Source organism: Rutidosis leptorrhynchoides, chromosome 4 (genome assembly GCF_046630445.1).
Source record: "Rutidosis leptorrhynchoides isolate AG116_Rl617_1_P2 chromosome 4, CSIRO_AGI_Rlap_v1, whole genome shotgun sequence".
Lineage (NCBI taxonomy): Eukaryota > Viridiplantae > Streptophyta > Magnoliopsida > Asterales > Asteraceae > Rutidosis > Rutidosis leptorrhynchoides.
Genome location: NC_092336.1, coordinates 50,453,952 through 50,470,259, shown reverse-complemented (window position 1 = coordinate 50,470,259; position 16,308 = coordinate 50,453,952). Strand labels below are relative to the sequence as shown.

Below are 16,308 nucleotides of genomic sequence, written 5' to 3'. Positions count from 1 at the left end.
TGCTAATGATGGAAATGATTCGGAAAGCGGTGATGATTCCGAACATAGTGCGAGTTCTAGTGATGAGGAGGACACAAATGAAACCGGTCCAACCATTTCGGTTGCTCCTACACTAAGACGCTCGACTAGAGTGCCCAAATCTAATCCTAGGTATTCTCCATCAGCAAACTACTTGCTCTATACCGAGAATGGTGAACCCGAAAGTTACTTTGAGGCAAGGAAGACAAAAGAATCCATACAATGGGAGCTTGCCATGAAAGAAGAAATGGGGTCACTTGAGAAGAATAAAACCTGGTCACTAGTGAAGTTACCTCATGATAAAAGGGCGTTGCAAAGTAAATGGGTGTATCGAATCAAGAATGAGTTGGATGGCAAGAAAAGGTACAAGGCTCGCTTGGTGGTTAAAGGCTTTCAACAAAAGAAAAGAGTTGACTACCAAGAGATATTTTCACCGGTGGTGAAGATGACTACTATTCGTTTGGTACTTTCTATGGTTGCATCTGAGGACTTACATCTAGAGCAACTAGATGTGAAGACCGCATTCTTACATGGTAACCTTGATGAAGAGATCTATATGAGGCAACCCGAGGGCTTTGAGGGAAAGGGTAAAGAGAAGTGGGTTTGTAAGCTAAAGAAAAGTTTGTATGGATTGAAGCAAGCACCTCGGCAATGGTACTTGAAGTTTGACGAGTTTATGAAGAAGATTGGTTTCTTAAGATGTGAAGCGGATCACTGTTGCTACTTGAAGAAATTCAAGTCTTCTTATATAATCTTATTGTTGTATGTTGATGACATGTTACTTGCAGGTTCCAACATGTCTGAAATCAACAAGTTGAAAGGATTACTTTCCCATGAGTTCGAGATGAAAGATCGTGGTAGTGCTAGGCAAATACTTGGCATGAGTATTGTGCGTGATCGTGTGAAGGGTACTCTATACTTGTCTCAATCCAAATATATTGAGAAAGTTGTAGAGAGGTTTAACATGGAAAATTCAAAGGCTCGTTCTATGCCTTTGGGTAGCACGATAAAGCTATCGAAAAGTCAATCACCTAAAACGGAAGAAGACAAAATGGAGATGGAAAAGGTTCCATATGCATCGGCCGTGGGTAGTGTTATGTATGTCATGGTTTGTACAAGACCCGATATTGCTCACGCAGTGGGAGTTGTAAGTCGTTATACGTCTAATCCGGGGAAAGAGCATTAGGAAGCGGTTAAATGGTTACTTCGTTATTTGAAAGGTACTTCTAATATGGGATTGTGCTTCTCTAAAAGCAATGTCATACTTAGAGGTTATGCGGATGCTAATTTGGGTGGATGTGACGATTCGGGGAAAAGCACTACGGGTTATGTTTTCACAATAGGGAAGACGGCGGTTAGTTGGATGTCTCGACTACAAAAGAGTGTTGCTTTATCAACCACCGAAGCCGAATATATGGCTATTGCATAAGCTTCTAAAGAGCTTGTTTGGTTGAAAAACTTCTTAGGTGAGTTGGGTAAAAGACAAGACTATTGCGTCTTGAATTGTGATAATCAAAGTGCGGTTCATCTTGGGAAGAATCCGGTGTTTCATAGTCGTACGAAACACATCAAGATAAGGTATCATTTTATTCGACAACATATAAATGATGGTACTTTATTATTGGAGAAAATCCTTGGTACGAAGAATCCTGCTGATATGTTTACTAAGGTTGTTACGACAGAGAAATTGAGTTTTTGCATTACCTCAATTGGTCTTCTAATGAATTGATGAGAGAAGACCCCAACTAGAGAATTAGAGAGTTAATGTTTCAATTCTAACAAGTAGTGTTGAAGACCTTGTATCGAAAGTCTGCTCATCCGAAGTATGTGTTGAGTGTGCGTGTCCCAAATGGAGTTTGGCGGTATAATGGTGGTTTAACGTTCTTGGTTAGATCGTTGATATTTTGGGTTGACGAAGGTTGGGTTTGTTCAAAGTCTCCAAGTGGGAGATTGTTGGAGATATGGAGAACTTTAAACAATTAGAGGAAAGATTCCAGGAAACTCACACGAAGCTTCCACGAAGTTGTTAGGAAACTCACATGTAGCTTCTACGAAGTTGTTAGGAAACTCACATGTAGCTTCCACGAAGTTGTGAGGAAATTCACATGTAGCTTCCACGAAGCTGTCAGGAAACTCACATGTAGCCTCCATGAAGCTGTCAGGAAACTCACATGAAGCTTCAAGGAATTATTTTTAGCTTACTCCTTAAATCATTCTATAAATAGACCCTCTTGTAACTCATTGTAAACACACCACAAATATTCAGTAAATACATTCTCTAGTTGGTCCGTGGACTAAAGCAATCACAACGATTGCATATAACCACGTTATCTCTTGTGTCGATTTACATTTCTTGCATTTATAATCTTTCGTTCATTAAGTGGGTTAGTAATCTTGTAGAATTACTATCGGTGAGTGATCTTGTTGAATCACTTGCGTTGTTTTGAGTCCTAATATCCTTACAATATTTGTACCGCCTTGAGGTAAGACAGTTACTACCAAGACAAGGTTTTTATTGTCAATCTTCATATAACTTGAGGTTGCTTAGTATAAAGTACTTTTTTCAGGGTTGCAATGTCAAGTATATGTTACTGCCTCACTTATGTGATCATGTATGATTATTAGATAATATACCTTTTATGTGTTTTGTACCTTTTTATATTCTAATGGGTAAATGTTGTTCATACATATGAAATATTCTCTTACTTTGATGATGTGTTATATAACTCTACTTAGTTGGTAATCAAGGCAACTCAGTTATCTTCCTTGATGTTTATAGTTCTTGGATAGTATGTCAAAAAATTTCTCAATTATATCAGATAACAGTAATCACTTTGAGCTATAACTCACATTTCACGCATGTCCTCATACTGCAGACGTTCAATTAGATAATTAAACTACTTGGTAAAAATGATGAGAAAGTTGTCGGGAAATTAATGGCAAGTACTCTCTTTATTGTTCACGAACCCGCTCCTTTGATTGTAATGAAAGTACATGAACCATCATGTAAAAGGATGAAGAGCTGAAGATTGCAAAGTCGTTGATTTTGTAATGGGCATGAATCATCTTCTATGAAGGTATAATTAAGTTGCAAAATAAATAAATACTGAATATTTATGTGGGAAAGTCTGATTTTGTCAAGTTCATAAAATTGGCACGAGCAGGACTTTATGTTCATGTATGGGGGAAATCACGTCATGATGTTACGTATTTTGAAAAAAAAGTTGTTTTCTAGATATATCATTTATATTGGTTTTTTGTATTTATTTACAGATATGGGATCAGGGTGAGAGTCAGACTCGGGATGTGATATTGAGGGTATAGCCATTAATGAAGCAAGGTAGATTGAAGAAAATAGGGCACATGATCAACTACAACTTAACATAAAAGAACAACCCCGATGAGTTTCGATTGCCCACTCAATCAGTTAACATTTTATTAACATGTTAGTTGTTCAACCCGTCTATTCTGCAACCCATTGTGAAATGGTTATAAAAGATTGATAATCTTTTATGGTTATTGGTACAAGTGCTCTGTGCACTTTCATTGATAATGGATATTTCAAGAATAGATGCAAGGTACTTTAATCATGAATTAAAGTAGTTTGGATAGATCTGTAACATGGTTTGCGTAAGTGCATTATTGATTCAGTAAAGGCAATTTCATGATATACGTTCCGAGTCCTTTGCATTTCGAGCCATGTCTTGTATTTGTACACATACATAGCATGATGAGGGTCTGTTTAAATATGGTAACAAGTGTAGTATGAGTGCTTGGTACCTATGGAAGGGTATGCGATAGTTAATGATACATGTGGTTGAGGTAAACTGCTATGTGTTATTTGACTACCTTTTTTTGCCAAATGTTATTGGATTCATTTAAACGCATTTTTTTAGTTATCCAATATCATAGGTTTGTTATTGGATAGTAATGGATTTGAAGATTACTTGAGGTAAATATATGAAGAACGACAAACTGATCTGCGGGATCTGGTATGGAATGATAATTTATTGAACAACTTTTCTTTGAGTTTTCTGAATTTTGCTTCAAGAATGAAATTAACTAGTGTTCGAACCCTCGCTTCGCGCCGGAGTTCGGTTTTCAATGTATTATATTGCGTTTAGTTTGTAAAATTATTTCGTGACTAAAGATGATATCGTTGAAGCGCAATTCGATTCGAACTAAAAGGTATAATCCGTGAAAGATTTAAATGTTATTTTAAATTAACAATATATGTACATCTCCGCGTTTCACTATGGAATTGTCGACTTTTAAAAATTTAACGCAAAATCGACGTGTATGAAAAGTACCTCAAATATTTAGAGTTTTTTTTAAAAAACGTCTGTTTTGCGTATAGTAGTGTGCTCCTAAAATTATTTCGAGTTTAACGATGGTGTCAGAAAAATTTAACTCGTTGCGAGCGAGAAGATATGGCCCGTTGAATATTTGGGTGGAGTTTATTTAATTTTTTTTTATGAAAATGAGTATTTGACACTTTGAGGGGTCGATTTTAATATTTGAACAAACTATGGGGGTTTTTTTGAAAAAAAAAAGGTGGGAAAAGGGAAAAAAAAAGTGAAAGGAAGAAAACGCCCATGGTGACTATTAATCGTCTTTGGTCTATTAGGTAGTATATAAAGTATGTGGTCGATTTATAATGAATGAGAAGTTTAATGGTTAAAGTATAAAATGTTAAAAGTTTGTGGTAAATTTATAAAAGTTATAAAGTTAACTATTATATATTTTGAGGCTAAAATGTAAATAAGTAAAAGATTGGGGGTAGTTTGTGAAACTTGTGAGGTTTACTATTCACTTTGGTATAATGAGTGAGCAGTTTAATGGTTAAAGTATAAAATGTTAAAAGTTTGTGATAAATTTATAAAAGCTATGAAGTTAACTATTATATACTTTGAGGCTAAAATGTAAATGCGTAAAAGATTGGGGGTAGTTTGTAAAACTTGTGAGGTTTGCTATTCATTTTGACTATACCTTTTAGATATATAGATACATATACTATTCATTTACCCTATGCCTTTTAGAATGTAGGTATAATATAATATGTAAATCTAAACCCATGTTCGTTACTATTCCTTACAATCATGTATATAATGAAGACAGGTCATAATAAAGTATCGATTCGTGTTATGTTTAATCATAACATATGATCTTATATGGTTTGGTTATATACTAAATTACTAAGCAACTCAAATTATTAATCTGTACACATATCTTGGTGGATATGCTGATTCATATGTAGTTAAAATCAGCTTCCAACTTCATATTGTTCTTGTTTGTTATTTAAAGGTAATAGATGCATGATAGTAGAAAATGATTTTACTGGACTTTTAAGGTTGACCAGTGCATCGAAATTTCTCTCTTTTATAATGGTAAAAATGGTTAACTCATCTCAATCACATTAGAATTTGGTATTTGTCAAAGCTTATGGTGTCAAACTTGTGATTATAAACAATCTTCTTTAATTATAAAAACGTCGTCCTAATTATATTTTTTTTCCTTAAATATAAACTAAAACTAAAACGTTTTAAAGTTGCAATTAAAAAAGGAAATTATGCTATAGTGTACATAGGTTAATGTTTTTATAATTACTATTAAGCTCCTGTCATGCGTAAAAGTAATTTTTAATTTTTAAATTAGTAGCGAATAAATATGTTTTTATATGATTAATTGCATTAAGCCAAAGGAGTCTCAGATCTCCACCATGTACTACCACCAAAACATGGCAAACATGCTGTTACTGAGTAATATTATTTTTTTATTTTATTTTGTCATGATTTTTTTTAATGTAATTTGTGATCTTTTTTTCAATGAACAGATCAGTGGGGAGCTTTCGTTTAGGGTTTATAATAAGGAAGGGACGGGCCACGTGTAAGTTTGCCAATAATGGTTTTTTAGCAATGAATTTGAAGTGAGCATTATACTTGGCGAACGGGTAGGGTTGGGTCAGTTTGGGTAATGGGTAAAAATATTAAATGGGTCCAATTGGGTCAAATGGGTCTTTTACTATATACATTTATTATATTATTTCAGTGATGATGTGGGGTACCTTTCAAAGTTAATCCATCAGAATCGAATGAGACACGTGCAACATGCAAACTTGTCATCTCAACCTGAAACGCGTGTGACTGCAATCAAGTATGTTTGCTTGTGTAAGAATAATGTTTGTCGTTTTAAAGGGTATATAACCATATTGATATCTTTATTATTAGATTTATATATTTTTATTAATTAATTAATGTGTGTTATACAGGAAACTTTGTTTGTTGATTTCTTGCAAATGCAACAAACGTAAAGCCAATGCTGAAGCAGTGTCCCGTGATGTTATCAGTGAAGTCCTTGCCCAGGTCAAGGTAAAATCTAAGGCCCAAGAAAAATTTAGGGAAGATCTTCGAATCGATTACAACAGTTTTCTGATGGAGTATCAGCGTGAGAAGCAATCTGTATAGAATATGATGACTGGTTTGTATTTAAAAACAAAGAATGATGTGCAAGACATGTTTCATGATAGGGAAATATTTGAGGCTGATGCCCGTGCACTGCTTGGACAACAGCTCAATGACAGATTGGTAGCCCAAATAAGGGAATTTTCTGAAGAGAGGCGCGTTTTAAAAGAGCTGATGTTAAGATCAAGTTTTAACGCTGCTGAAGCTTCACTATTACTCCAGATTATGTAAGTTTTTTTGTTAAATTTATTCAGATTACTTTAATCTACACATGGCAGTTTAGCCAAAAATTGATAAGCTTTCAATTGGTTTCAATTGTTCCTGTAAAGACATAACTAGATTGGAAGATTTAAACCAATTAAAAGTTTATCAATTTTTGGCTAAACTGTCATGTGCAAATTAAAGTAATCTGAATAAATTTAACAAAAAAAACTTACATAATCTGGAGTGATAGTGAAGCTTCAGCAGCATTATAACTTGATTTTAACAGCAACTCTTTTAAAACGCGCCTCTCATCACGAAATTCCCTTGTTTGGGCTACCAATCTGTCATTGAGCTGTTGTCCAAGCTTAGCACGGGCTTCAGCCTCAAAGATATCCATGTCTTTAAACATGACTCACACATCATGTCATGTTTTTAGATGCAAATCAGTCACCATGTTCTCTACAAATTGCTTCTCACGCTGATACTCCATCAGAAACCTGCTGTGTTCGACTCGAAGATCTTCCCTAAATTTTGCTTGGGCCTTAGATTCTGCCTTAACCTGAGCAAGGACTTCACTGATAGCAGCACGGGACTCTGCTTCCGCATCGACTTTACGTTTGTTGCATTTGCAAGAAATCAACAAACAAAGTTTCCTGTATAACACACATTAATTAATTAATAAAAATATATAAATATAATAATAAAGATATCAATATGGTTATATACCCTTTAAAACAACAACCATTATTCTTACACAAGCAAACATACCTGATTGCAGTCGCACGCGTTTCAGGTTGAGATGGCAAGTTTGCATGCTGCACGTGTCTCATTCGATTATGATGGATTAACTTTGAAAGGTACCCAACATCATCACTAAAATAATATTATAAATGTATATAGTAAAAGACCTATTTGACCCAATTGGACCCATTTAATATTTTTACCCATTACCCAAACTGACCCAACCCTACCCGTTCGCCAAGTATAATGCTCACTTCAAATTCATTGCTAAAAAACCATTATTAGCAAACTTACACGTGGCCCGTCCCTTCCTTATTATAAACCCTAAACGAAAGCTCCCCACTGATTAGTTCATTGAAAAAAAGATCACAAATTACATTAAAAAAATCATGACAAAATTAAAAATAAAATAAAAAAATAATATTACTCAGTAACAGCATGTTTGCCATGTTTTGGTGGTAGTACATGGTGGATCTCAGACTCCTTTGGCTTACTGCAATTAATCATATAAAAACATATTTATTAGCCACTTATTGCTACTAAATTACAAATTTAAAAATTAAAAATTACTTATACGCATGACAGCAGCTTAATAGTAATTATAAAAACATTAACCTATGTACACTATAGCATAATTTCCTTTTTTAATTGCAACTTTAAAACGCTTTAGTTTTTGTTTATAATTAAGGAAAAAAAAATATAATTAGGACAACGTTTTTATAATTAAAGAAGATTGTTTATAATGACTTGTAGTACTTTAACATTTTTCTTTTCTTGTAATCCTATTATCATTCCCTTTCCATTCCCATTCTCATTCCCCCTGGCAAACCAAGTGCACTCTAACATAATTGCTAAAAACATAATTAATTCATTAAAAAAAACACCACTTACACAATTGCATGTTTGCCTAATGGTAGTAGAGTCTCAGTGATTGTCTCTTTCCCCTTGATTTTAGGCTTACTGCACATAACCATATAAAGCTATTAATACCAAGTTACAAATTTAAAAATTCAAAATTACTATTGCAAATGACATCAGCTTAATGGTAATTATAAAGACATTAATTAACCTATGTATTACATAATAGCAGACTCAGCTCATATCTCTTCAATTCACCTCTTTAGCAACTTTAATAATTACCTTATACTTTGTTGTATGCTTTTTTAGCCTCATACGTTTTAGTTTTAGTTTATATTTAAGAAAAAAATATATAATTAGGACAACGTTTTTATAATCATAACTATATACAAAACAGGATATTAATAAAATAACCTGAGCCAAAATTGCATAGAATCTTTGAATAATATATAAATAATTAAAAAGCCACACACACATACAAACAAACAGAGCAGAATCTGATTATAACATCAAACAAATAGTGTATGTGTATAGATTTTAGTTTGATGTCTTACCTAGAAACAGTTTTGTCATCAACAAAATCAGAAACACACACATAGCAATCCATCTCTGGGGTGTTGCTGCAAAAAATAAATAAAAATCACTATCATATAATCTCTTCAGATCTACATTTGATCATATCATTATTATATATATTATATAAATATAATACATAATTTGATTAAAAACATATACACTTACTGAGGAGTAGCTGGGCTTTCAAGCTCAAAAAACTTGCTGCAAAAAATTAATACAGACATCACGATTAATCATTAAAAATTAAGCGATGAACACTCACAAAAAATAAAGAGAAATCACAATTACATGATATTAATTAACTTACCGATCGACAGTTGAGCCTTTAAGCTCAAATAACTCATCCGAACTATCAGATTCCATCCCCTGGCTTACAAACTTGCTGCGAAAAATTAATAGAGAACATGATTAAAACTTGCTGCAAAAAATAAGCAACAAACGGCGACTGTATAATCAATTCATATCTACTCACCGACTTGACATTTTTAGGGTTAGGTATACTGAAACGTTATCAGTACTGTTTATAGGACGAATGCTTAAGTATGGGCTGGGATGGCTTATGTGTAAGCCATTTAATAATAAAACTAGTTTAAAACCCGCGACTTCGCGGGATTATGTATAAAAACTTTTGCAACTTATTCTATGAACATGATGAACACAAAAATGATAAGTCTTCCGTAAACTATGTGGAGTATAACAATCAAACGTGCATCACTTTCAATCAAATCTTGTTTGATATCCTTCTATTTTAGTATTGTAGCTGTATATAAACTTTTTAATATCATCGTTATCATCAACATGAATATGCACACCTAAAAAGATATAAAAAAATCAACTATTAATAAACTTTAACATTACTTATATTAAATCGCTGAACCTTTTTTTCATGCTTATATCAGCCGCAATTTTATAAATAGGAAACAACAACTAACAAACATCATGAAAATCGAAACAGTAAAGAAGAACCAATGGACCTGAAGCACTTGCAACATTTTATCAATATCGAACACCTTGTGACTAAATGACAAAGTTATCTACAGACGAATATGAGTATTTCAGCACTTTCATTACGATTGTTATTGTATAGTTCCTGAATTAAAGCAATATTGAGTTGACTACTTTCATTATCCTGGTGTGTACATCGGTTCTGGTCGACCATGTATTTGAAATATTGTCTTGATTACATCTAATGCGGGCACACCAGTTGCAGCCATACTCGAGCTCGACCCATACAACTTTATTTATACTCTAAGCAAAAAATATCCCATCAATCTAAATTAAAAAATTAGTACGCTCGACATTATAAAGTCAACTGAATTTGACTTTACAACAACAACAACAACAACAACAACAACAACAATACCCAATCCCGCGCCTGCGAGGTATGGGGGAGGTAAGGTGTAGACAATCCTTCCTCTACCCTAAACTAGAAGAGAAGTCGTTTCTGTTACCACGAGTCGAGAGAATTCTCCACCCACGGTAAAGGAAATTCATCCCCCTCTCTACTCCAGGGTAGAGAGATTGCTTCCGTGAGGACCTCCGGCTAAAAAAAGACTTTTTTAGCTAGAAAATAGAAATTAAAAAATAAATTAAAACATACAAAGATAAATAAAAAACAATAATAAAAATAATAATAATAATAATAATAGTAATAATAATAAAATATAGGGGAGGCGCTATGAAGATGGTAGAATCAGATTTTCATGGGGTTTAAAGCATGCCTAAGAATCAATTTAGGCTCTGAGCTGCAGTCAAGACGCCACTAAAACGACGCTTGTCGTTGCCTCGATAAAAGAGCCAAAAGACCTTGTGGACAGCAACTTGAGGGCATGCCGGGTGGAAGTTGTTGCGCAAGCAAAGAGCCAACCACCCTTAGCAAACCAAAAACCACTCATGCACCTTTACGGTAGACACCCCCGAAACTACCCAACTAAAAGGAACCAACCAAGCTCTAGGGCAAGGGAAGTCGTCCTCAGCCAAAATGGTCCCAAGATGCACCGAGCGATGCGAATCACTTGATCATACATACATGAATTTGACTTTATAAAAGCCAAATGAATCTCTTTGACTAATAGCTATTAAAGGATAAGAGACAATACGTAATCAGATTCAGCAAATGTGCCAATCGATGCTTATTGGATCTGCTTCGTGTTCTTGGATTGCTCATCTAAGTTATCAAGTGTGGTCAACGCATCCAATATTCCTGTATCACATAACTTCATTACTACCTCAAACATAAGGAGGCCTAGCATTAATATTTCATGTTCACCCCATAATCAAACTTCATAAATTGATATGTTCTCATAGCATATACACACAGCTCACAAAACGGGGGGGGGGAACTCAATAGCCATTTTTGGCTGACAATAAACAAAACAGATAAGTGAAATTGATACCATCTTAGATATATAGTTGGCACATAGCAAAAGAATATAGTAAGAGATATAGAGACTCGAATGATTTACCATATAATAACCTATTATACCATAATAAACTATATACACTTGAATAATATTGTTAGGCACAATTTATTAATATATACCATTCATATTTATTCTCTATCTCCATTCATATTTGTTCTAGATGATCAATGATCTCACAACATTCTACAATCTCAAAATTTCAATATACACCACTAAATCTCAATGCTTAGCAAACATGATTGATCCAATCAAACCTATTAGATTTCATATCGCAAGATCTACAACAAATTTAATTACATACAAAGTTACGGTACATAACCTAAAGTATAATCTCACAAAACTATGAAATCACAGCATACACAAAACAATCAACAACATAACTAAATTAATATATTTAAGCGGAGATAAGTAAAAGCCGGTTTTAGAAACCCATTTTTAAGCACAAACAAACCGGTTGTATATCGTGATTAACGTACAACCACTATGGCCACCACCAATCGCAAAAAGCTATTGAAACCGTAACTTACACCCTTATTGATCAGTAGTTACCGGGCCATTTTATTCAATTCAAATCAATATTGATCATATAATTCTAGACAAAAAGTAGTTTAAGTCAACCCAGCCCGTACCATAGCTTCACCCATATTTTGACCAGGACCTGATCTACTACTTTTACGAAATCGTTCGCAAAATTACTTTGTAATTACGAACTGATAAAGTCGTTTATATAAAATTCGTTGAAGAACATCGAATGATGAAGTTTCAGAATTATTAAACAAAAGCTTTGATAACATTAAACAGTTAAACAAACCGTGAAGAAGATAGAGATTCAACTAACATTTTGATTTTGCAAACCCTAATTGCATCTGCTTAAATGCTTCGGTACATAACAATTTTTGCGAACCCTAATTCTGTTGAGTGCTTGCACATTTTTGTTCCTCTTACGGTGATGTTTTTGTATCAGTATTTTGAGAGTTTGTTTTGGTGTTTTGTTTAGGGTAGTGTTCTAATTAAACAATTAAATTTATAAATTTATGTGAGAGACAAACTAATTTAATGGTTGTTATTGAAATATGATTTTTAATCCTAAGGTCCTTCTTGCTCCATTTAAAATTTTTTAAAAATGATTAGGTGAAGTTGACTTTATTATTATATGATATATATATTATATATATATATATATATATATATACACACGGAGTATATAAGATGGGCTGTAGTTTTCGAGTAATATTTTGTTAAGACCACTCCTAACCATGACATGTTTTTTTAAAAAGACTGAGTGACACATCAGCGACACTTCATCCTTTATTTAGAAAGACTGGAAGAGATGGATCTACACGATGAATCAATTCCATCATTAAAAGGAAGTAAAGTCTTCCGAAAAAGAAACGCGCTTCTTGATTTAGGTCAGGAAGTTGTCGTCCAGACCAACTGTAGGTTGACGAAAAACCTAGAAAAGTCATCACTAAAGTCAGCAGGAAATCCACGGACCTCAGCATTAAACAGGGTCGCCAAGTGGTCAGATTTATCCTAACCATGAGAAGGATTTATGTGACGACCCGGAAATTTTCGACCAAATTTAAACTTGATCTTTATATAAATTCGACAAGATAAGCAAAGTCTATTAATCTGAGTCTCAAAATTTTTGAACTATTTACATGGATACATTTAATCTTTGACCATCCCCGACGATTCACGAACAATGGTGTGTAAATATGTAAATATATATATAAAATTTGGTGTGTATAAGTTGTTATATTATTATTTTTTATTTATTTTCTTTCTTCAAATCATTAATAATTAATAATATTATCTATACATATATAAAGAGTGACTCCTTTTGTCAATAAATGAGTCCCATAAATCCTTTTACTAATCAAAGAAAAATAAATAAATTATTAACTTAAATGTTTTAACCCTATCTTATGATACTTAATAACTTACACGGAGTAGTAAATAATGTTCGTAAATATGCAAGTTATAAAAGATGAAACATTGCATATTAATTACATTAAAATGGTATAGTGTAAACTGATAAGAAGGAATGTCAAAAGAATAAGAAATTAAAAGTATTAAGTAGCTCATTCAAACTCCATGAAATGTTCAGACTATCTAACCCACATGATATGTATGTTGCATGATTAAGGATTTAAGGTAATTTTGGTCGTAACTATTTTCAACTTGAATCTACATATGTTGTATGTCGTTTGTTTGATATTGATTTACATATTTATAAATTATTTTTTATCTACTGTATTTATATAATGCAGAGGAAGCTTAATCAAAGATGAGAGTGTGAAATCAATGATCCGCGTTCAAACGAATCATGTTAACTAACTAGCGGTATATATTGTTTTTAATTGTAAGTAATGATATGTTTTATTGTGGTTGAGTATGTGATTAAGGTAATTTTTACGCGCTATATATAGTTTTTAATTGTAAGTAATAGATATGTTTTACTGTGGGTGAGTATGTGATTAAGGTAATTTTTACCGTAACTATTTTCATCTTGATTCGACATCTGTTGTATGTCGTTTGGTAGATATTGATTTACATATTTATATATTTTTGTTTGATTTGCTTTATTTATTCAATACAAATGATACTTAATTAAAGATAAAAGTGTGAAACAATCATGTTAAGGAATTAGCGACATATATTGTTGTCAGTTGTAAGTAATATGTTTTATTATGGTTGAATATACATATTATTAATTAGTTTGAATGTTTTACTCTCTTCTCCATTAGTTAAAAATACTCAGTAGTGGCAAACGATTGAGAAATTATTAATTGAATTTTGACAACCTATTTCCTCGATCATCACAATCATACGGATTAGCTAAAATAAGAAGGAAAGGCATATGATGCAATTTGTATTCCATAACATGTTGCGGTCAACACCTTCAAACAAGATTCACAACTAAAATGAACGCGTATTGAAGGTATGTCATGTAGACTATGTTAGAAATTTTGTACTTGATTTTATTCAAAACACCTCAAATTATTACTAGATGCTTTACTTCTCTATACATGAATTTTAATTAGGGTGGAATGATAATAATGGGTGCATGAGGTAAAGGTTGAGTAGCAAATCAAAAGATAAATAAATCACTTTCGGTTGACATCGAACACATGTCTAGCCATTTTACTAAAAAACTTATTCAACTAAGGTGTCTTTTAGATTACAAGATTTGAATAATATGTAACTTTGAAAATTCCGTTTAACAAACTCAACCCAAATTACCCTATTCCATTTTATCTAATCATTTTGTTACAAACATTAAACGGTTATAATTTCTCCCTTGAAACTTAAAGAGCATGCTTTTTTGGATGTAGACATGCCGTAGATCCGACTTTTAGCTTTCAACTCATGTATTACATGATGTTTATATGATAGTAAAAGATATGTGAGTCAAAACACATAAGAATACACAAAACATCCTAAATTGTTTGAGCTAAAATAATAGATCGAGTACACTTGAAGTGGTCTTAAAACAAAAACATAAATTTTTAACCATCATAGTGTCATAGTAGCGTTTATATGTTGTTTGAATATTACAAACCCAACCTCTTATCCATATTTTCCCCCCCACTATTGATTCATGTTATTTTTCGTCCTTTAAGATAACCTGCTACCTATTTTCCTTTTCAAACATAGGGATGCAAGATTAAAGTAACATTATGGGAAAGTTTCAAAATATCTCTTAAGTCTTGGAGTTGCGGATTTTACTCTAATAGTTTGTCTTCAATGACTATCATGTATTACTATCACAAGCTACAGACCTACTTAGTATTACTCATGACTATCTAACCATATACATTATACAACCTATAGTTTTCATCTTCAACATTAAACAATTCAAAACGAATATCAAAATACTGAAACATGGGACAATTTTAATAATACTAAAATCACATTTATTACTAAGAGACTCGATCACATTAACCACCATAAGACTCAACTTTTCACCATCATCGAGTATATTCCATTTTCTATCTTAAAACCCAACTCACTATCTAAAAACTCAACTACTCCGTAATAAATTTATATTTATTTATATACTACTTATAATAATAATACTAAATCACATTTATTACTATAAGGCTCGATCACATTTCCTAGACTTTAGTATGACACTTGAATTGAGTTCAACGTGTTGTTGGTTATGAGAGTCTGGAGGTTTATGAAACTGTTTAAACTTAATTGTAGAATAAGTGATTTGGAAATTTCTTTTAAATTTCCCCCTTTGAAATTGATATAACATGTGCGTATGTATATTGCTTTATCTCAAATTCCATAACATTATACAACACCTTTCTTACAAACTCCATATCAACAATGCCCTTAGCCAATATTACCAATATCCCCAACATCTCCAACTCATTGAAGATATTACCAAACCTTATTACGTAACCTCAAGCTTTTCATCTTTATCACATACCAATTCAAATGAATTATAAAATATTGAAATGTGGGACAAGACGTGCAATGCACAAATATCTTCCGTTTGGGAGTAAGCTATATTCGTTAATATAATGTAAACTGAGTTACAGTCGTTACAAGTTATCTAAAAATGATGGTGAAATGATATTTTCTATTCATATATCGGTTAGTGTATGCTTTCTATTCATGCTACAAAAATGTCGTTCACTTTACATTGTCACAACTTGCTACATGTACTGAAGACCAATTACTACATGAAACAATCTCAATTACAAGTGCGCTACAGCAACCATAACCATCTTCGTGCAACGCACGGGCAATGCACCTAGTTATAACTAATATTAATATTAGTATCATTTATAAGATTAGTATTATCATTTTTCTATTTATTTTTATTAACAGAAATTATTTATTTCATATATATTATTAGTATTATTAATTATGATTATTAATATTAAAAGTATTATTAAAATAATATTTATATTCATTAATTAATTGAAAAGATGTACGAATAGATGCTGAAACTGTTACATATCCACATCAACATTCTGTAAATTTTGTTTCTGTCTAGTATTATTAGA

The 16,308-nt window shown here is 32.5% G+C and overlaps 1 protein-coding gene across 6 annotated transcripts; it reads right to left on the bottom strand.

The window, feature by feature from the left end:
* Positions 1 to 5,546: 5,546 nt before the first annotated feature.
* On the bottom strand, positions 5,547 to 12,269 carry LOC139839508 (uncharacterized). 6 transcript variants are annotated; one of them, XM_071829585.1, is made up of 9 exons: positions 12,120 to 12,269; positions 10,888 to 11,061; positions 9,978 to 10,170; positions 9,833 to 9,892; positions 9,166 to 9,240; positions 9,024 to 9,059; positions 8,837 to 8,902; positions 8,316 to 8,384; positions 5,547 to 7,917 (listed from the first exon to the last, which is right to left on the bottom strand). In XM_071829585.1, the coding sequence occupies exons 5-9, from the start codon at positions 9,219 to 9,221 to the stop codon at positions 7,848 to 7,850; spliced, it is 297 nt and encodes a 98-aa protein (XP_071685686.1). In that variant the 5' UTR covers positions 9,222 to 9,240; positions 9,833 to 9,892; positions 9,978 to 10,170; positions 10,888 to 11,061; positions 12,120 to 12,269; the 3' UTR covers positions 5,547 to 7,847. The 6 variants fall into 6 exon arrangements, 5 of the variants coding, with proteins under 5 accessions (XP_071685686.1, XP_071685685.1, XP_071685684.1 ...); XR_011756973.1 differs by lacking the exons at positions 9,833 to 9,892; positions 9,978 to 10,170 and having other exon boundaries at positions 5,547 to 7,336; positions 7,452 to 7,917; positions 10,958 to 11,061; XM_071829584.1 differs by having other exon boundaries at positions 9,833 to 10,106; positions 10,958 to 11,061.
* Between the last annotated feature and the right edge of the window lie 4,039 nt (positions 12,270 to 16,308).